Here is a 22102-nt window from a genome sequence, read left to right as displayed (position 1 = left end):
ATAATGACTGTAAATATAATGACTATAAATATAATGACTTCCAAAATTTTATTTTAAACTGGTTTATTATTTATTCTTATATTTAAAAATAATACTAACTGGAAGAAATTGCACTAAAATGTTATTATTACTATGCAATAAAATGGTAGCCGAAATAAGATCTTTATTAAGATTCGGAAACACTTATCTAAATCACTTAAAAAGCTTCAAATTCGAAAACATTCACCTAAGCATTTAAAAAATTCCCTCTCTCGTTTTCTCACTTTATTTTAGGGGGGGGGATTGTTGTTATATAAAAATATATACCAAATTCGTTTATCTAAAGATTCCGGTACACATTTGATGAATTTTAATTCCCTAAATTTTTAAAGACTTAAATTATTTGGGGGGGGGAAGAATTATTTTATTTGCGTGAGATAAACTTAATGGATCTAACAGCCTACGAATTCAAAGAGTTAAAAACAGCTAACTACAATTATATCTACTAAGACTATAGATGGAATTCTGGTTTAAAAAAAAACCTGGAAATATTTCATGTAAAACATTTAGAAAATTATAAGGATATTCCCATAAAAAGTAAATAAGGAGAGGTATTTTCTGCGAATTTTAGTTTATCAATTTGCTGCGCTTTCTGCCACATATAAGTAGGAATACTTCCCGCATCCTCTTCTAAATGCAGACTTACTTATTAATTTTCTTCTCAGCTCATTTTACTTAAATAATTTTTTTCTTTAGTTTTATACAAGAAACTCTTAATGCCTATGCAACAAGATTTAATTGAATAAAACTGGCTTAGTTTGATACGTTCCTTAAACTTTTCATAAATTTGACTACGCAGTATAAACACAATTTTTAGAAAGGTTTCGTCCGTAAAGAGCCTTGGCTACTGGAAGTTGAGTTTACGACCTATCAAACTGCAGTTGTTTGCAACATGTGGTGCGTAAATTTTTAAAATTGTGTTTTTTAAAGAGCTATCGTCTACCGATTAGCGATCGGAATCTAAAATTTTAAAAATCTCCAACTGATAAATTTTTTGTTCGGTATTCTTAATACTGAGTTAATAATTTTAATTATTTTTCTTAATAATTTTAATTATTTTTAAAGAAAACATTAAATTCGAAAAGCTGAAGCATAAACGAACTGAAAATACGTTTTATTAACCTTAATTCAGTTTTAAAAACCACTAAATGCATTTCAAGAATATTAATTGGGCTCTGAATTGAAATTGACACTAACAAAATTAATGGTGGGAAATATCTACTGTATTTGTTATTTCAAAATGAAGCACCTCATAGCAATCAGTGTAAATATTTTATTCTCCATCTAATAGGGAAAATAAAAGCCCCTTTACTCCACTAGATGGCAGCACTATAAAATGTTAATCGCAATTTTAGATTAAACTTCAAAAGAAATGGGAGGAAAAAAAAACCATAAAATTCCGTAGTAAAAGTACAATAGTTCTTCAATTCTGCATACTCTCTTGAGGATTACGCTAAAGCACCAGAATCCCTTCTCTCAAACGTGTAAAAGAAAATGCATATTTTAAAAACGGAATGCAATAGTATTGCTTAGATTATTAATATCTTACTGCGTGTTATTTATTAAACAAACATTAGCGTTCCTAAGTGTTATTTTTCTTTAAAGTTGTACAATATATTCTAAGGGATTAACCTAAGAGCGGTAATCTTTGAAAAGTGTTACCCTTAAAGTATGGAGCCGCGGAGTTCCAACCCTAGTTCATCACTTGTTAATCAGTAAAATTAGTTGTCATTACCATATTTATACATAAATAAGTTGCACATTAATTTATCATTTTTAATAAATTATAGTAAGACTTATATTCGAGATAGTGGAAAATTTACAGCAATTTATTTTAGAGCAGGTTTCCTAATTTAATAATCTCTTGACATTTAAAATCGTAACAAACAACCTTATATTTAGCGTAGGTATAATGAAACACTCAATCGATTTCGAGGGCAGCTAAAGGTCCCTCCTCATCAGGAGAAAGAAATACATAGAAAGAAGAAAATAGGAATCACAGAAACACGTGCTGCTTATCAGCACTGCACGTGGTTATAACTAGATTTTTAATCAGAGTTGCACTGGCCGCCTACTTTTACTGAGCCAGGCTGTCTGATCAAGCATAAAGAAATATTAGCGAAGTTAAAATAGGGAGCGAGGGGCAAATGCACATTACGCTCAAAATCTGAACTTCAAATAATGGAAAGCAACCACTGAACGGATTTTTATACCCTCTGGTAGTACCAAGTGCGAGGAGGTAACGCCATCTATCGGCAAAAATAATTGAATTAAGACAGTAGAATTTTAAAGGCATTAGGAAGGACTGGATTGGACTTCAAATCATTAACTAAACTTTCTAAATCTTTGTGAATGTGAAAAGCCTCAAGAAAATCCAATTCGCCTATGGAAGAAGCCTTTTGGATGATTTTTGCAGCCCCGAAATCAAAATTATGGTTAAAAGTCCAGCTATGATACGCTATTGAAGACTTGTTAATTTCCCCTTTTTTGACATAAGATTCATGTTCCTTGATACGAAACTTCAACGCTCTTTTTGTTTGGCCAATATATCTTAAACCACACTGACATGATATACTATAAATTCCCCAAGAATTCAAGACAGAAACGCAATCTTTTAGAATCGAAGGGTGAATTTTATTAATAGGGGAGAAACCGACTTGAAAATTGAATTTCTGGAGAATCCGTGCAATTTTATAGCTAACAGAAGGATAAAATGGAAGCACTACAAGGTCATTGATATTATTTCTAACAGTGGAATGTCTTCTTTGATGGGAATCTGAAAATTTTTTGACGGCTTTCTCAATAATCACGGGAGAAAATCCACGGTCAATCGCAACTGCTCTCAAATAATTAAGTTCATTGGTAAGCAAAGATTCAGAGGAACAAACTTTTAGCGCTCGGAAAACATAATAGTAAAAAGAAGCCATTTTTTGCTTAACAGGGTGGCATGACTTGGCATGGGGTGGTAAACAAACTGCAAAGGGTTTACGGTACACAGTGGTGCTAAAATCGGTTTCATTGCGGATTATAAGAATATCGAGGAAGGGGAGGGAATTGTTGGATTCAATTTCAAGAGTGAATTGGATGGCTGGATCAATTGAATTCATAATAGATAGAATCTCGGATAAATCCTCTTTATCACCGTCAAAAAGTGCGAAAGTGTCGTCAACATACCGAATCCAAATACGAAAAGATAATTTATCAAATAATTTCATCTCAAAATAGTGCATATAAATGTCAGCAAGTACCGGACTGAGAGGATTACCCATAGCCAATCCTTCAACTTGACGAAAATATGCATTTTGGAAAACAAAGTGGGTTTGACTTAGAGAAACTTTAGTAAGCGAAACCAACTCATTAATTTCAGTATGTGTGAAGTGAAATTCCCGAAGCCTAGTTTCAAGACAATTTAGTGCTCCTTCGACCGGAACATTAGTAAACAATGATTTGACATCAAATGAAACCATAATGGAACGAAGTGGGGAAATATTTCCCCAGTTCGGGGGGGGGGAATTAACAAGTCTTCAATAGCGTATCATAGCTGGACTTTTAACCATAATTTTGATTTCGGGGCTGCAAAAATCATCCAAAAGGCTTCTTCCATAGGCGAATTGGATTTTCTTGAGGCTTTTCACATTCACAAAGATTTAGAAAGTTTAGTTAATGATTTGAAGTCCAATCCAGTCCTTCCTAATGCCTTTAAAATTCTACTGTCTTAATTCAATTATTTTTGCCGATAGATGGCGTTACCTCCTCGCACTTGGTACTACCAGAGGGTATAAAAATCCGTTCAGTGGTTGCTTTCCATTATTTGAAGTTCAGATTTTGAGCGTAATGTGCATTTGCCCCTCGCTCCCTATTTTAACTTCGCTAATATTTCTTTATGCTTGATCAGACAGCCTGGCTCAGTAAAAGTAGGCGGCCAGTGCAACTCTGATTAAAAATCTAGTTATAACCACGTGCAGTGCTGATAAGCAGCACGTGTTTCTGTGATTCCTATTTTCTTCTTTCTATGTATTTCTTTCTCCTGATGAGGAGGGACCTTTAGCTGCCCTCGAAATCGATTGAGTGTTTCATTATACCTACGCTAAATATAAGGTTGTTTGTTACGATTTTGATTGTCACATTAGCGTGTTTCTCTTCTAGTCTCTTGACATTTGTCAGGAAAGTTCTCCGAGCTTGACTTTTGAAGCCGAATCACAATCATAGATATTTACTGGAATTTTCCTTCAGGGAATTTTTATGTTTTGAGCAAATCAAAAGCGTAGAAATTAGCCATTTCATCGAATTAATGAACGAAATTTTTTCAAACTTCGAAATGAGCCCAAATCTATTTGTTCTCAATTAAGGCGTATATCTCAACAGATTTGCTTTCAGGTTGGAGTAATTTGATGACTTTACACGAAATGATTACGGATTTTGTGATGTTTCCTCGAGAATGCCTTTTGCTTGAATCCATTTTGTCATACTTTTTTTCTTACGTCGAACTTCCTTCCTACTATTTGATTTCCATTTACTTACGTATTATACACCACTTGCAGTGTAAACTTCGCTGTGCAACACACCCTCACTTGACCCATTTTTAATTCGCACTGAGTAGGCACTCAAGCATTAACAAACACTGCATCTCTTTCTGGATTTTGTCATATTGCCGTATTTCTATATAACTGTGTTTTTATTCGTTTTAGCAGAAATCTGAGATTTTTATTTTTTCCGAATGTATTCTTATAGAAATACTAGTATGCGTCTTATTCACGAAAGTACGTATAACATAATAATAACATATAACGTAAAAATACAATAATAAAATTCGTGGGATAGCATAATTAATGCAAATGATGCTATGGTATTTAGAACAATATCTACAACAGTGAACGATTCAGCACAACAGTGCAGTTTTTATCCACAACAAAGCATAATTTGATTCGAAGTAATATAACCGTGAACCGTGTGTATATAATGTAGCCGTTGTTAAATCATCCTTTAAAAATAAATCGTTTAATCTTACAAATAAACCAAGAGTACTGCCTTTTATCTTCTGTATTATATTGACCTCTATCGAAATATAAGACTAATATAAAGGAAAAAACAAAACAAAAAAAAAAACATATGTATCGTAAAGTCACGAAAAACTATATGCAGAGACATTAAGGAACAGAGAGAGAGAAAGTGCATGCGTCCTGCAGAAAGAAAATTTTGAATACTGATTTAACTTACTTAATCCAGGGAACTCATTCTCCAAATTGTTTAAAAACTTTGGTAAATTTGTAATAGGATTTTCGTTTCTTATAGTATGAGTTATTCTTACTCTCCGTCTTTTTAACTGCCCTCTGATTAACCATAATTTTGAAATAATAATTGTTAACCCAGTTAATCGGGAGTCAGCTATATGATTTTTCTGTCTGTAAAATAATTGAAATGATAAAAAATTGCGTTTGATCCTTAACGGATAATTGCTTTACGTTTTATGATAAATCCTGCTTTTAAATTATCTTCTCTGCTCTCAAAGAGCCAACGCGATTCTAGACAATGTTTCATAATAATGCTTCACCATTACCATGTACAAGGAACAAAATGAATTTTTTTGGATTCTTTTTGATTCACAGTCTTTTTTTACGCTACACTTTGTCATGATGTAAACTTGAACTCTCCCCATACTTCAAAAATCATTTTAAAAAATTCGTATTTTTGTTAAAAGATAAATTACTTAAGCTTTCGATAACGTATTTTGCTGTTCTATGACAAATATTCAATAGAAAAATTATTCAACGATTTGTTCGAACATACTGAGAAGTGCATAGGACATAATAGGAAACATTAAAAAACCAATGAAAATTAAGCATCGGACAAGCATACTCTTCATATAAAGATCCTACTTATTTAGCGAATTGCATTTTTTTAATCTAACTCCATTATTTTAAACAGCATAAATAGCAAAACTTAATAAATATGTTTCTAAGTTTTTTTTAAATACATAATTATGCGCTTAAAAATACCATGAATGCAAATTTTACTTTAAATCTTCACTTTGAATGTAAGAAGTTGCGTTATAAGCCATCATAAGCACTATTCTTTAAGAGTTCATTCCTGTTCCTTTCCGATTATGTTGACGAATCCCTATCATTTTGGGTCATCTTTCCACTCGCCGCACAAACAGCAAGATTGCATCAAAATTGCAGTTAAATATACATACTTAAAAGAAGTATGAGACAAATGTGAGTCACGTGAGATGTAAGGATTACGACAACGAAGAAATAAACTTAGATTTCTTAGTTATATTACCTGCTGAAAAACCGTAGCTTTCTTTTCGCCTTTTAAACAGAATTTTCTTTGTAAAGTTGATTTTCATTTTATCAAATCCGTTCTTATAAATGAAACAAATATAGAGGATAGTTGTTTTTTTACTGAAAGATTGTTGATGTCAACTTCAGAACTAGGTAAAATGTAATCTCAGGCTGATACTTAAAGAAAAGTGCTTGAGAATAGGATTATTCGACTATGGCAAAGCCCACTACGGCTTTCTGCTGGAAGGAAGATTCTTTCGCAAAAGACATTTTAACGAAAATTGGATCGCTAGACATGGAGCAAATCTCGAATGCATTCATGCCAATAGCCCGCTTGCCAAGGTTTGAACTATCAGGGATTAGCGGTCTTATCCGCTCAGTAAGTGGTGGGCTGTAAATTTAGGGGCTTAGTGTAAGTCCACCTTCTTCAGGGGCCAAAAATAATGGCATAGTATATTTTAATTCCTCAAAAACAAAGATCATTTACTAGTCTTTCTTGAAGTACGAAGAATGTTCTCATAAAATCAGTATTGATTTAAGACTAAATTTTGCTATTACTCACTTTTTAGAAGATCACAGACTTTAGTTAGATCAGAAGTCTCAGATTCATTTTGTGTCTCAGTTTGTCGAAGCAGGACAGAAACCAGACAGGAAGACAAGTTGAAGCAGGATACTGTGTTATTAGGTTTCTTGAAGCAGGACTCAATCAACTGCAGGAATTTTAAAAATGCTGATAATCTAATAAAAATCAGACTGTGGGAAAAATAGTGTTGAGAGGATGAAATTGTTTCAAAATTAAAAATTTATAAGTTTTGATTATTCTGCTTATGACTCTATCACCAAAGCAAATATCCACCAACTAAAAGTTAGTTGAAATTAATAACTGTTAAGTCCATTTTACAATATCATTAAATTTTCGTCCAGTTTTTTTTAATGCAAACTTTATTAAGGAAGTAATTTCGAAATTTGATTAGCGCAAACTTATCATGGAAAAAACATTGCATCTTTTTTCAATACCTAATGATGGCCACTTGTCTCTTCGACAGTGGCCAGTCCTAAAGCCAGAAGTGGAAGCCATTTTATTGTCGAGGCAATTAATAGGCGGCCACCATCGCCTCCTACGAAGGGGAGGGACAGTACAACTATGCCTTCTCCGGGATTCGAACTCGGGCCCTTTGGTATCGCAGTCGGCTTCCTTAACCGCTATATCGTCTCGACGGCACATTGTAATTTATTTACAGCAAGTTTAACAGTTAATTTATTTGGCACTTATTAACATTTCAGATTTATCCGTCCACTTTGCCACTAGTGGATGATTGAATAACACCGCTGAACACTGATAATTCAATCCATGTTCATACCCCTTCGTCGAAGCGGTTGTATTTTTGTACTTTTAACCGTAGGTAACGTGAATGTGAAGGGCCGTTCCCACTGGGGTTTATCTGAGCTAACGGACACAACTGACGTAGCCGACCCATCTCCAAAACCAGTCGACACATGGAACTACCCCGTTAGTTTAGATAAACCCCAGAGGAAACTGCCCTTGGTAGGCCAACGAGCAGCCGAGTGGTACAGTACTGAACGATGTTGTTTCAAAACCGGGTTGAAATCCCGACGAAACGGTCGGCTGCTTAGGAGTCTTCGTATGGTGTTCCCTAAGTATAATGTGGATGCAAGTCGGTTTTCTCTTTAAAAAAAAAAAAAAAAAAAAAAAAAACTTTCAGGAAGGCATCCCTCCTCACAGGCAGATAGCTCTCGAGCTGCTTTTTCTTAATCAAGCTACCTAATCTAATATCAATATGCTTAAAAAGCCCTTTACGAAGACGCCTTCTTTTTTACTACCTTTTTTTACTAGCTTAACTAAGCTACCAATCTTATCTTTTATTTACAAATTAGACTGACAGTCTACATTGTAAATAAAAGGTAAAATAAAAGGTATAGATATATAAAATTCATGCTTACGCTCTTTTTACAAAAAAGCTGTTATTCTCTAGTGGTGGCATGTAAGGTATGAATTTAAAATTGTTATCTTTTAAATACACTGACAGCGTTAATGTTTATATAAAACTTATGAATTATGTACATTAGGTAATGTTACTAATAACTTTATGAGTTATGTACTACATTAGGCAATGTTACTAATAACATTAAGTATTAATTAATTACGTATTTTTTTGTTTGTTTTTGTTTTGTTTTTAAATATTATGTTGTATGTATGAATACTTTCTCCGTTCAATTTTTTCACTATATCCTAAGTTAGCTATTTATTTATTTTCTTACAAATTAGACTGACAGTCTAATTCCATGTTCATACATGTCTGTATGAACATTCCATGTTCATACATGTTTACATGTCTGTGCTTATTACGTTTAATGCATGCTGAAATACTTTTAGAGATGATTTCATTTGCTGAAATATGTATCAGCGTGTTTAAAATAAAAATTCTTCACAAAATTTTAATTTTTTTTCAACTCATACAAATATATTACTACTTTTTCCCTTTCATAGCTATTTTCATGATTTATGATTACTACTGTTAACTTACTAAGATTAGAACCCAGGGAGAATAATTTTAATTAGAAATATACGTCTTTTTAAAAATGAAACAATCTTAACAAATCGCTAGTGCTTTACAGCAGCAAATTTACACTTAGCTGAAGTCTTTCCAAAATCTTGGAGTATAATAAAATTTATAAATATTCACTGGTGTAATTATAAAAAATTATTTGCATGATTTCCAGCTTGAATTCTACAGGTGTTTTAACTTAGAAGTTCTCGCTTTCTAGTTCAACGCAGTACTTGAGAACTCTAATATGCTTTCACGATACAATAAGGGTTTTTATGTCTTAGGAAAAAATTGTGTGTTAGATTGCTTAATTCTGCGCAAGCTTCTTTGCAAACGATGGCAACTTTTGCGACGATAATTTCAAATTCGTACAATTAAATTCATTGATATACATACAGACAATCAGAGCAATTACTTTCATTTTAAGATATAATAAATATGAAAAGAATATGAAGATGATATTTAATGCATGTTTATTTTAGAGATTTAACGAATTATTCCATTCTACCTAATTGAATATAAAGTCCTTTCCTACAGTTTATTATCAAGTTTCAGCGAAAACAAAAAGTATTTTTCACTTGAATTTAGGCTAAACTTTCCACAGTAAAGGAATTACAGAATTCCATAGTAAAGTAATTTTTCTGAAATCCGATTACTTACCTAACAACATACCAGTAGGCGTAATGAACCGTTGGTTTAAACGTAAAAAATAATCTCTGTAATTCTGACAGAATTTTTTAAAAAATTCGATGGCTATTAATGATAACCAGATAAAAAGATTAAAATTTGATAGCTCACTCTCCACACGGCGTTCAAGGCTGAACAGCTGCCTGGCAGATTTTTCTGGACGCTGTTTAATACATCACACAAATACAAATCAATTACTCTTAGAACTTTCTTCATGAAGACATTTCTCTGCTTAATCAGATAATTCTGGGATATTCGGCCTCATTTAATCAACTAACCAACTATCTATGGACGAGTCAATCTGCATTCAAGTTAGGTTAGATAAATTTGACCATATTCTGATAAATACCATTTATTCTGATAAATTTGACCATATTCTGATAAATACCATTTATTCTGATAAATTTGACCATATTTATGTCCACAACAGGATCGATGCCAGAGCTATTCCAAGTAATGCTGCACCGAGCGGGAAAATTTAGAAGCAAGCAGAGTTTGCAACAGGGGACAAAAAGCCATGGATAAGTACCTGAATGGTTATTACCCGAGGACACAAGACACTACCACATTCTTGACTGTTTAAAAAATAATTAAGCGCGTGATTTTTTTAAGTTTGCATAATTAATTATTAAAAACTGTTACAATTTTTAATAATAAAGATAACGCAACCGGTAACCTTTATGGTAATTATTTCTACTTTAATTTACATACGTTTTGTATTAATACAGCCTTTATGCTAACTCTTACTTTACGGCTATAATGCCGTTTTTATAGTGAACCTTTATGGTAACGCGGCTTATATCACGTCAGATTTTATATTACGCCCAAAGGAGCTTTTTTTTAACGTTTTGTGTGTTACCTTTATTTATTAAATATCATGTTCTTCGCACTTAAACCATAAAATTCAATTCAACAGCAATATCATAAAATAATTTTAAATAAATTTTTTTTCGAATTTCCGATACTCAGTCTGGCGCGTTGGGAACAATTTTTCCCCCCCTCCGGGCAGTGTTGCCACGGCTAACATTGAAATCGTTGAGTTTCTTAATCAAAAACTCATAAATGCTTTACAAAATATGAAATAGATAATAAAATAAATTCCAAATTTGGGCTTCCAGATATCCATATTCGGGTGGAGACGTACGTTATTCAAACTTCGATCTCCCTAGGTACCGTTGTTTTATCACAGTGCGAGAAACATACATTTCATACAAACATATCTACATGAAATTCTTCATTGTTTAATTTCTTTAAATATAATACAGGGCTCTAATATTTGGCGGCAACAATTTAAAAAGGGATTTGCCATTTATAGTGAATCAAAGCAAAATGTCAAAACGAAATTAATAGCCCTTCTGATCAAATTGCCCCTTTGGGTTAATAATTATAAAATAATAATAATTAATTATATTTGTTGCTGTTGATCTTAAAAGCTTAATAATGTGGAAATTTTTATTATTTTTATAACTTAAATATAAAGTGAACAAAGGATTAGGAATTCGAAACTCGACTGCTTTTATTATGTTTTTATACCTTCAAACAGAGAGAGCAAAGGATTAGGAATTCGAAATTGGACTGTTTTTAGGTAATTAATTGAATATTGTTCTGCTTATTTATTTTTTTTTATTTCCCCTATGCACTGAATAGTGTTTCAATGGCAATTAAGAATCTGTCTTTTTTAATTTTCCTAACAAACCAGCTTAACAAATACGCACGTTAACAGTGCAGAATTTAAAATCCATGACATCAGACAGAATAATATTTCAAATGCTGGCGAATGATTATGCTGTTATTTTAACAGATTAACTCTTCTCATAAAATGAAGACGATTATCTTAATATAGAGTGAAAAATTACCAAAAATATGTGTTTTATCAACTAACAAAATGATAAAATATGTAAAATTATTTAATATCTTAAGACTTCTAATCGCCGCTTATCTTTACGGTATCTAGAAAAATAGTTTGCTTAAATAGACAACATGAGTATTAATTGCAATCTCACAAAAGAACCTGAGAAGCCAAGTAAGAGAAAATATCCTGTTCTACCCTTGACTTCCAATGCTTCTTCGTATAGATCCACATCATACTATGATCAATTAATATTAAATATGTGCTTCATCCTACCCGTACCTGAGTTTGGTTGTGAATCCATATTACTTATAGACACAGATGCAATTTAAGTAAAATAAAAATCACATGGAAGCTTTTATTGGACATCACTGCATAATTAAAATACTTATTTCCGAGGAAAGTTAAAAGAAAGCTCTTAATGCCGATACAGTTGTTGTAGAAAAAACTGTAGATTCCAGGGCTTAATTTCTAAAATCAGAAATGCCAGAGTCCTATGGAAGGCCGTCAGGCAGAAGGAAAAAATAAATAAATAAAATAACTAATAAAATAATAAAATTGACTAACAATTAAAATAATTAAATAAATAAATTAAAATTAAAACTCAAATATTAACATATCAATAAAAATTTAATAAATTATTAAATCATGATAAATAATTAAATAAAATATGGGGTCTCATTTTATTTGGAGCTCTGGCTGGACTTAAATTTCGTTCAAAAAACTAAGCAATAGCTTAGGCGGCCTCCGGTTGAATTTAAGTCGTGAATAACGTAGTACTTCAAGAGATGAGTGAAGCAAAAACCATTCTTTTTTTTTTCAGCGCACGTATGGAAAAAAGGAAATAGATTAAAGAGTCACTACTGAGAATAGAGGGATTCCTAGAAACAATATCAGCTTATTAAAATGATTTTAATGGAGAAAAGTAGCTTCCAAACAAAGAGAAGAGTCTTACGCTTTCTCACCGCGATGCCCTGCCGATATAATTCTAACTATCAAGCAGAATGCAACTGAGGGGGGGGAGGAAATTCCCTCTAATCCGATCCGATAACAATATGAGAACTAAGGTAAGGTCTGCACAAGTGAAAATTTTTATCCCCATTATTTGGTTATTGGTTACATAGTCAAAGTCTGCAGGAGCTCTGCAGTGAGGAGGCTCTAGAGCTGGACCTGCTCGACCAAGATAACCACTTTTAGTACTCTCGGGAATAAAACCTTTTTTACTGTTCTCATAAATTTATTTGAAGAATAAGCCCTTAATTTGTGGATAGGGGATTTTCTTTCCTTAAAAGTCTTAACATGTCCTTCAAAGTGTTTATTCCTCAGAGAATGGTAGGCATGAATTCGGAAGTTATAATCGCATATTTATTTTTAAAATAAAATTTGTCCGCTGAAATTGTGTTTTATTTACATAAAAGAAGTGCAGGATCTCTTTTATGGCTCCGGTGCGCTCCGGCTAGAATCCCGAGTTACCTCAGAAACTGAGAAGTACTGGAGCCGGGCTCCAGTGGGCTCCTGCGCAATTTAAACTCCGGTAGATTCATTAGGATTTTTTGAAGCAGGAAAGTTAAAAAATGAGTAATGCCCTAGCCGGGACTCGAACTTGGACCTCTCGAATACTCGCCGAGTGTGTTATCCGTTACACCACGAAAACATGATGGAACAAGGAAGAAAATAACCTTGTAAAACATTTAACGTCAGTACATAGGTTCCTTACTTCATAGGTGTAAAGTTTTCCTAGGCATCCTTGGTAATGCATTTGATAGTTAATGAGTTAAATAATTCACGTCACTTACCGTAAAATGCATTCTTCTGGATTCACTCTTTTCAATTTCTGAAGCTCCAAGGATAACCAATCCTGAGGTCGAATTATTTTGTCTCCCTTTACCATCATAGTTCACTACTCCGCTCACAACAGTGCTGAATATGATACACGACGAAATCCATGTTATCCAAAGCAGCATTCCTACCGGCAAGATCAGGAAGTAATAAAATATGAATTTTCTGCTGTATTAACAACACACTTTCTCCTCACGTTAGTAAAAGAGTAATTACTTCGATATAAAAGAACTTTATACGAAAAGAAAATTTAATTTAAATTATCCGGGATGCCATGAAATAAAATCTCGTCTGTGATTAATTAAATTCAAATATATTTGCTAAGCCTTTCTTTTTTCACTAGAGCTCCTTTTCTGTTGCCAAACACTGCTAGCTAAGAACATGTATTTCTTTCTGTTGGTCTGAGTGGAGAGAATCCTTCTGATGAGGAAAATTCTTGACGGGAGGGGGGCAATATGTAAAAGATTCAAAAAGCGTGACGAAGCCAAAAGATGTAGGACGTCCGAGAATACTCCCAAGGTGAGCAAGCGTCTTCCTTTCTATGGCAAAGCCGTCATTTCCGGCGTCCGCTGGAGCGTGGAGCACGCATAAAACACCCTCCCACTTGGTCAATTCCTGGAGATGACCCGCCTACCAAAGTTTGACAGCTTGCCCTTCACAAATATGTGTCTACATATGAGGACATGACTATGTACTATTCTGGAAAGGTTATGTGACTGAAACTAATTACATTTTGTGTGCAAGGAAATGACACACAAAATATTTTCTCGTAAGTCGATGAATTGGCAGAAGATAACACTTCATTTCAGAAACAATATTAGCATAAGTATACCTCATTTGAAGCTGAAAATTTCCTATTAATTTCTTTCCTGCTTCTAAAATATAATTACCGTAAAGTATGACTAGTAACACAAATATAACCTAAGAAGTAGATATCGGGATTGACAAACTAGCAATATGTGTTTCGAATCCACGGTGAGTGCAAAATTGATTTTTTTATGTTTCTTGATATGAAATGTCTTTGCTTCTGCATTTGGTCGGCTGGTTCCCGTGCCTCCTCAGTCGTTCTTTGAGTGGAGCAGTATTTAAGGAATTATCGCATTCCTTCCTTACTCTTGTGATAGTTAGCATGTCCGGCCAACAAATGGAAGATCTTTGGTTCGAATCTCGATGAGGGTACAGCAGATTTGAATTTTCACCTTTCCCGCTTAAAAAATTCTAACAGTCTCTACTGCCGCTCCAAATGAAGGCAGCGATTGTTTATTTCTATCCATATGAATATCTTTACATAAAGCTATCCCTGTGTTATTCTTGTTCATCCTAATGTTTAAATGCAGATAGGTTTATAAATAATTTTCACTGGGAATAACTTTATCTCTCGTAAATCTTAGCACAAGTAACAACAGATGATTTTGTACAGCTCTATTTAAATATCCCTCAAGAATTCCCCATGCACCATTTAAAAGATAGCTGACTTGCTAAATAATTCTTTGTTATAACACATAATAACTTTGTTATAATAATAGTATGACACTCGTATTAAAGGCCAGTCCCACTGTATTGAAAAGCAAATAAAAAAAATGAATATTTTCGAAAGTTTAAGAAAACTGTATGCACGTAGGTATTTAATACTAAATTTTTAAATTACCGTACTCTCCTAGGACTTTGTTCATAAATGACTATAGAGGGTTCATAAATGACTATAGAGGGTTCATAAATGACCCTATGTGTTCATAAATGACTATAGAGGGTTCATAAATGACCCTATGTGTTCATAAATGACTCAGGTTCTAATCTTTGGCCTTCCATGAGAGAGTAGATTCAACGAGCTGTAAGTTTTCAAGCTAAAGTTTGGAGCAGAGTATCTCCGAACTTTAGCTTGAGAGAGTAAACGAAGTTTTTCTCGGTGTGAAGTGAATATATTCCTCCAAAAAATGATAAACGAAACAAGCACACTTTATGAGATAAATGGTTTTCGAAATCTTAACGAAAATAAATTAAGCGCCTTATTTTCGTGTTATGAATTTCACATCCATTACGTTAATGTGTTTCCATAAATTTTATGTACATGAGACTACCCTAAAAAACTATTTACTTAATGAGGGATAAATTAGATAGAAGAAGTAGTCATGTTCTTACATCCGATGGTTCTGCAACTGTGGTTATCCCAAAAAATAAATAAAAATAAGCAGTTTTTCGAGTCGCGACATATATGTCAAACAAGGGTGATAACCTGGTAAAATACGGCATCCTTAAACTGCTCAATGCTGTCAAACCTCGCAGTCCCCAACCATGGGTAAAATGGTCATGCGCGATCCGGATCAATGTTTCATTGTTTATGAAGAACTGTAATAAAAAAAAGATCACTTTTTGATTTTTTATCCCTCTAAATTGTGCATAATATTATACAATACAGGGACAATACTTTTTTATCCTGTTTTATCGTTTTTTGAAGGTAAACCTTAAAAATATAAATCCATTATTTTCATTCGTAAAACAGAGATAGAAAAGGAGAGAGAAAATACACTAAATACATATTTTCCAGAGTAAAATGCTTTATCATTCAGTTTCCTTCTCATAATGTTTTATTGTGGGAATTCATCAATTAAAAATTAAGCATTGACGTACGAGTATATAATACACGAATATGTGTCACGTACGGTGTTTTAAAATTATTAAAGGATTAAATATTTTATGAAGTATCTTATCATGAGACTGCGATAATGATGAATAAGCCTTTACGCTACGACCATTTTCGTTAAGCACTACCATTTCGTAAAAATTTAGAAATGTTTAACATTTATACAGGCCTTATAGGAGAAAAAGGAATGAAAAATAATGAGCTTCAAACAATTTCATTTCTTTTACCAAATTTTTAGAAAAAAATTGTCCCTTCCTGTCCGATCCAAATTATTTTAGGTACCTTTAATTAAAATTCTTGAATGCGTGCAAGTACCGTATTAGTAAATATGGCTATCATAATAAAATTATAAACGCATGTTTATAAAAGATACCATTCCCTTTAGAAAAGCATTAATTTTAAAATATTGTTTTCAAATTAGCGTTTTAATAAATCTCAAAATTTGAACTTTTATATTTAATAGAATTTGGCTCTTGACTCTTGAGTCGACATTTTTTTCTTCACATGAAAGTGGTTTCAAACTGGCGGCCTGCAGGACACAAGCGGCATCCGAAGCAATTTTATGTGGCCCGCGAGTACACATCATATGTATTTGTTGAAAATATTTCAAGTATTATTTGCTTGAAGTCTGAGTTTACGTTATTGTCATTACTATTAGAAATGAACATGAGAATAAAGTTCAAGAATATCCATAAATTAAGCTAATTAATTTATAGTATGATATAAATCTCATTCAAAGATTTGAAGATGTAGATTTGAACTTCCAAAACATAAATATGCTGAGTTACGAATTTTTGCAGTCAGAATCACTGATGAATGTCTACAGTCCGTGATCACGATAATTTCTAGTAATTTTTCTCCAAGGCTACAAGCTTTGTCAGAATCGAAACGCTATCAAACGTTAAAATGTAGTAAGAAATAAATAAGTTTATAATTAATTACATGAAAATATATGTATTTAAATTTGTCTTTAAATTTGTCCAAAGGAAAATCTAACATTAAATGCTATAATATAAAATCCTAAATTTAAATTGCCATTATCTATTCTCAAGTTTTGCCATACTTGGAAAATTTTCTCTTAAAGTATATAAAGTTTTCATAATTTCTTCATTTTTAATTTAAATTAAAGTAAGTTATTTAACGATTAATCAAGAACATTAGAATTATATTAAGTGAATGTCAGTCTTAAATATTAATATTTAGCTGCCAATGCTTGAATTACGAGGTGCAGCCAACAAAAATGTCTTGCAGGTACCAAACTTAAAATTTCAGATAAAAAACAGATATAAATTTGAATGTTTCCTTTTTGTTATTATTATTATCATTGTTTATGTATGCTTTCATAAAATAAGCGAAATTTAAAATTTAGTTAAAATATACTTTTTATTTTATTGATAAAAAACATTAATTTTTCTAAAATAATAATAATAAAAATAAAATTCTATCCCGTTAGTTGTTTCCAGATTATGCATTTGGCCTGTACGCAATCTGAATTTGAGACCATTGGTTTAAAGAATATAATTATAAAATTGTTCTGTTTCTTTATTACCAATTTTGTACATTATAGGTTTTTTCTTTTCCTTTAAGAAATCTTTACAAAAATAGGAAATTACATTAATTGGAACTTTTCCCGAACATATATCTATTACGCGAAAACTGTGTATGCAGTATTCATGTGGCATCTATATCGCTATGAATTTTTATATATATGTAAATAATTTTAGTGAAATTATATGTAAATTATAATATCTCTTGTATAATGTAGTATGAGAGGACTCAGAATGAAGCATCGCTGAAAAATAGCAGTACAGGTTTTTAATTCCATTTAGCATTTTAGCGAGATATCAGCAGACTGGAGATGGTTATGGTGACTAATTTTTATCGCCATATTTGGCTAGAAATCTCCAAAACTCGTCAAACTGGGCGAAAATTTGGCGACATTTTCATCCGATCCCTTTTTAACTGTAATGGCATTCGGCCCTGTGTAACTGTAACAATATCCGGCCCTATGCGACTGTAATTGTTTATGTCGTCCAGCAACTTCGAAAAGTCCAAGTTACTGGTAATTTCTTTGGAGGACGAAGGAAAACTATATTTAGGACCGGAGAGACCATCAGTTTCAGTTTAGCTCAGAATATTGAGAGATCAATAGCTTAAACTACTGAGAGATCACCTTGCAAGCTTTCGCTTTTTGATGCACTTTGCTTTGCCTTGTATTCAACGGTCTTGGTCGTTTGAAGTAGTAACTACTGACTGTGTTCTATCACTTCGAGAATTGCTGAAACTTTCCACTCAAAAGCTTCAGAACTGTGAAACGTTTTCGGAAAATTAATTTCACCAAGCTTTCATCGGTTCTTCGTGCATTCAATCAATTGCAAACCCATACGCACGTAACAATATGCATGTGTTATTACAATAATATTGCTTCGTATATAGCTTGTATAAAAATGTAAATTTCGTATAAATTTTATAAACTATTTTTCGTGAACTAAATAATTCTAACCTATAGAACCTACTTTCTTAAATCGAAATAGTAGATTTAGAGCCATTGCACAGATAACGAGAGAGATGTCGCACCACTGCAAAGTATAATCTCTTTGAAGCAATGTATATGTTGTAGCTTTTGTCAAGTGTTTAACACAGTGGAGATAGTTCTTGAAGTGTATTACGCACTACCTGGAAAATGGGCTGGCTGCTTTGGATTGATGAACTGGCTCGCAGAGTGGCCTGTCCTTATATTCTTTTCTTTCTCTATTTGGTCTTCATGGATGTCTATTGTAAAAATAAATTAAGCTTTTTTTCTCGTTTTCCGAGTTAGCGCAGAATACCCATTTTATTTATTGTGTGTGGTTAACTTATAAAATACAAATTTTCATTAACTCAGTTAGCTCACTAAAGTGTCTCAGTAGGCTTGGCTATCATTGGTGATTAATCACCAAGCAGAAAGTAAATGATTATTAACTGTAATGCAATAACACGGTAGAAATGCATCCGATAAAAATTACTTGTTATAAGTTTCAATTAATAACTAATAGATAAAGCTAGATCCCACCTAAAGCTTCCCTGCTCCTTGCAAGAACTAAAAATGTACGTATGGTTTCATCAACGCAGGGTTTGTACTCTGTTTAATATATGAGTCTTAAGTCGTAGATCATCTTTAATTAAGAAATATGCTATCTCATTATGAAGCCTATACTTAAATGTCTTTTTATGATCTCCTGAGAGTTTCGTAGTTAAAAATACAAGATTATATCAATACAAGATTACAGCAGATTAGACCTTTTACTGACTCCATGAAGCGGAGAGCGTCCGATGAGACCACGTACATCTATAGGTGCCTTAAGGCGAGCTCAGTAAGGTCAGAAATTTTAGGTATATTATAAGGGACATAGATAACCTGAAGACACCGCCAAGCGGTAAGATTGTTGAACATTAATAATTCAGTTCGAGTTCAAATCCTGGAAAACGGGCTGGCTGCATGGGATTGAGAACTGGCTCGTATTTATGTTACCCTGATTTTCGCCATGTGTAACAGGCCAGTTTGTCTCTACGAAAGCATTCCCCATCCCCTGTACAAATAATACTCACCTTCCAAAGCCAGAACGATATGTTCGATTTCGGCACTTACACACTGATAAGCGAGCGTCCAACTTGCCACTTGTCCACTGAAGCCACTTGTAGCTTTTAAGTAGCCACTTGTCGACTGAAGAACAGCCCAGGGTCTGCTGTCAAAGGAACAAGAGACTAATTAGATTTTAGCTGAAAAGCGCTGACCAAGCTTTAGTATGTCAAACGATTACTTGCATCCTTATCAGTTTTATTCCTGTATAGCCTACAATTCATTGTATATGATGAGCCAAATAAATAGAATAAAGGTGTTGAAGATAGAGAGCAATTTAACTGCATATTTTGAAAATTCTGGTTACAACTATATATCCTAACCCCACTGTTTTCTTTTATTAGAATACTTATAGGAGAGCTTGAAGTGGAAGCGAGTGATAGCAGACAGCTGACCTAAAATAAATCTCATTTCTTTAAGTTAAAATAGCTTACAAACGTATATGTAATTTAGAATTTTACTGCCATCAGCACTGCAGTAGATGAGAAATGCCGATTGTAAAATGACTAGCGGGCCTGAACTGTGGCTTGAGTTATTCAAATTTACTTTTCAAAATGCGGGAGTTACCTTTTTTTCTTTTTAAATTAGTATACAGATCGAAATTGTACATTAAAAAATGAAATTTGATGTTACGTAAATAAATATTTCGAAAACGCTTAAGAACTGGAAAACTGTTTTCAATGGATGATGTATAAATTTTTGTTAAGCATTCCATTCTGCCTAGGGAGATCAGTTTCGAGGTATGAATTAAAAAAATCTCAGCTTTTCCTTCTCTAGTATGCGTGATAACTGCAAACTTCTGTCACCACACCAAAAGTGAAAGTAGTCTTGCATAACAAAGTAAAATGTCTACAAGCATTATGTTTGATGTCATGGATGGGAAAATCTTTTCTCAATGCGGAATTTCTCATTCTGGGTGAAGAAAGGCACTCGGACATGGAAAGGAAGCATATTAAACGGCATTTCCCGAAACCCAACAAAAACGCTTTCATTATTTCTTTATTTAAATATGAAAGATCAGATATTTTACTTCGTTGATAAAGAAAGAACTGAAACTAAAAACTTAAAAGCAAAAGGGAATTTCATTTTTCATCATTTTAAACTAAAACAAAATACAGATAAATTTTTTATTAAATCAATTATCTGGAATTATCTGAATAGGTGCACATAATGGATCTCACATAATGGAAAACTTGGCTGAAATGGAAGATCAGTTATTTGAGATTAAAAATTACAGACATAGAATTATGTCAGTTTACATAGTAAAGTATAACATTTGAGTTTCTTTTACTTTGGTAACCGTTCCTTTAAACATTCAAAAAACGTTTTACTTTTACTTTGACTTCTTTACGCTTTAAACTTTTGCTGCTTTAAAATTTCTACCCGTGATGTATCAATATATTGCTAATATTTGTTTTTTTATAAAGCTAACATTTTTGCAAAATTGAAAAATAATTAAAATATTTGTTGAAATTAATATTACTTTATAGCAGTTCTGTCAGCATTTCTTTTTAATCCTTTCCTTTATTTCATTTTTCTTTTACTATTTAAATAGAATTCTTTTAACTATTACAAAGTGCATTAAACGAAAAATATGAGGAGCAGCTAAACTATAACTTGAATAAAACTACCAAACAGGAAATTTTCAAAATAAATAAATTAATTAATTTATGAAGTTCACTTGCTTTGGTAGCGTAAACTAAGTACAAACTCCTAACAGACTAGCAGAGAACTATCGCTGTGCCTGAAGTTAACGAGAGAGATTTAAGAAGGTTGAAACAAACCTTTTTTTATTAAATCAGAACTTTGAACATAAATACACGACTCGTGCTTAATCAGCAACCACTTGTGGCGATGTAGCATAAAGAAATAGTAAATTCAAATTTAAAATTTTTAAATAAATCTAGTAACCAAGGACTTCACAAAAGGGTTTAACGCGAAAGTCGTTCAAAATTTCTTACCAATTTAAATACAGCAACTATAATCCAAAGCTAAGTACTATCAATACGATCTTATCAGAACTAGCTAACCTAGTAACGTAACCTCGAGATGCCGAACGCACTCTGAATCAAACTACCAATACCAATATTGAATTATTTTGAAGTATCGTGCGAAGAGCGATGTTACCAGCTCAGTTGAAAATACTGCCACAAAACGGCACTTGATGTTGGCATATCTATGGCGATGGAGAACCGCGAGAGCGGGGGGAGTGATGACAAAGAAGAAGGATGCTTCCGTGAGGAGTACACTTCGTGGCGATGTCAGCAAGCAAATAATAGCATAGATTTCGTTTCTAGTTCCGCTGAGAAGTGGTTGCCCCTAATGGCGATCCAAAGGCGAAATGCATGGCAGAAGCTGTAAGACTGATGATATTGGAGAAGGGGATATCCATTTGTCACGAGAGACATCAGAAGTCAAGGGCAAGTCCAGTGCAGAGTATGCAGACAATGCAAGAAATTAGTTAATAAAAAGTTCAAAGTCTATTGAAAAGTTCCAATTTCGCTCTGTGAATGATACATAGACACATGATTACGGTGAGCGAATGAGAAGGTGAGTGAAAATTAGCAGATTCAAAAG

General features: G+C 33.0%; 1 protein-coding gene across 1 annotated transcript in view; it reads right to left on the bottom strand.

Moving 5' to 3' along the window:
* Positions 1 to 13710, bottom strand: part of LOC118205429 (cubilin-like) — a 140862-nt gene extending 127152 nt beyond the window's left edge. The window contains exon 1 of the mRNA XM_085814393.1: positions 13223 to 13710. Within this exon, the coding sequence (XP_085670519.1) occupies positions 13223 to 13390 (168 nt within the window). The 5' untranslated portion in view covers positions 13391 to 13710. The remainder of the gene's footprint in view (positions 1 to 13222) is intronic.
* Between the last annotated feature and the right edge of the window lie 8392 nt (positions 13711 to 22102).

This window comes from Stegodyphus dumicola, chromosome 1 (genome assembly GCF_044657685.1).
Source record: "Stegodyphus dumicola isolate Sdum_Otavi_A_Nest chromosome 1, ASM4465768v1".
In the NCBI taxonomy this organism is placed as follows: Eukaryota; Metazoa; Arthropoda; class Arachnida; order Araneae; family Eresidae; genus Stegodyphus; species Stegodyphus dumicola.
This window is presented reverse-complemented; position numbering and strand designations above follow the sequence as displayed.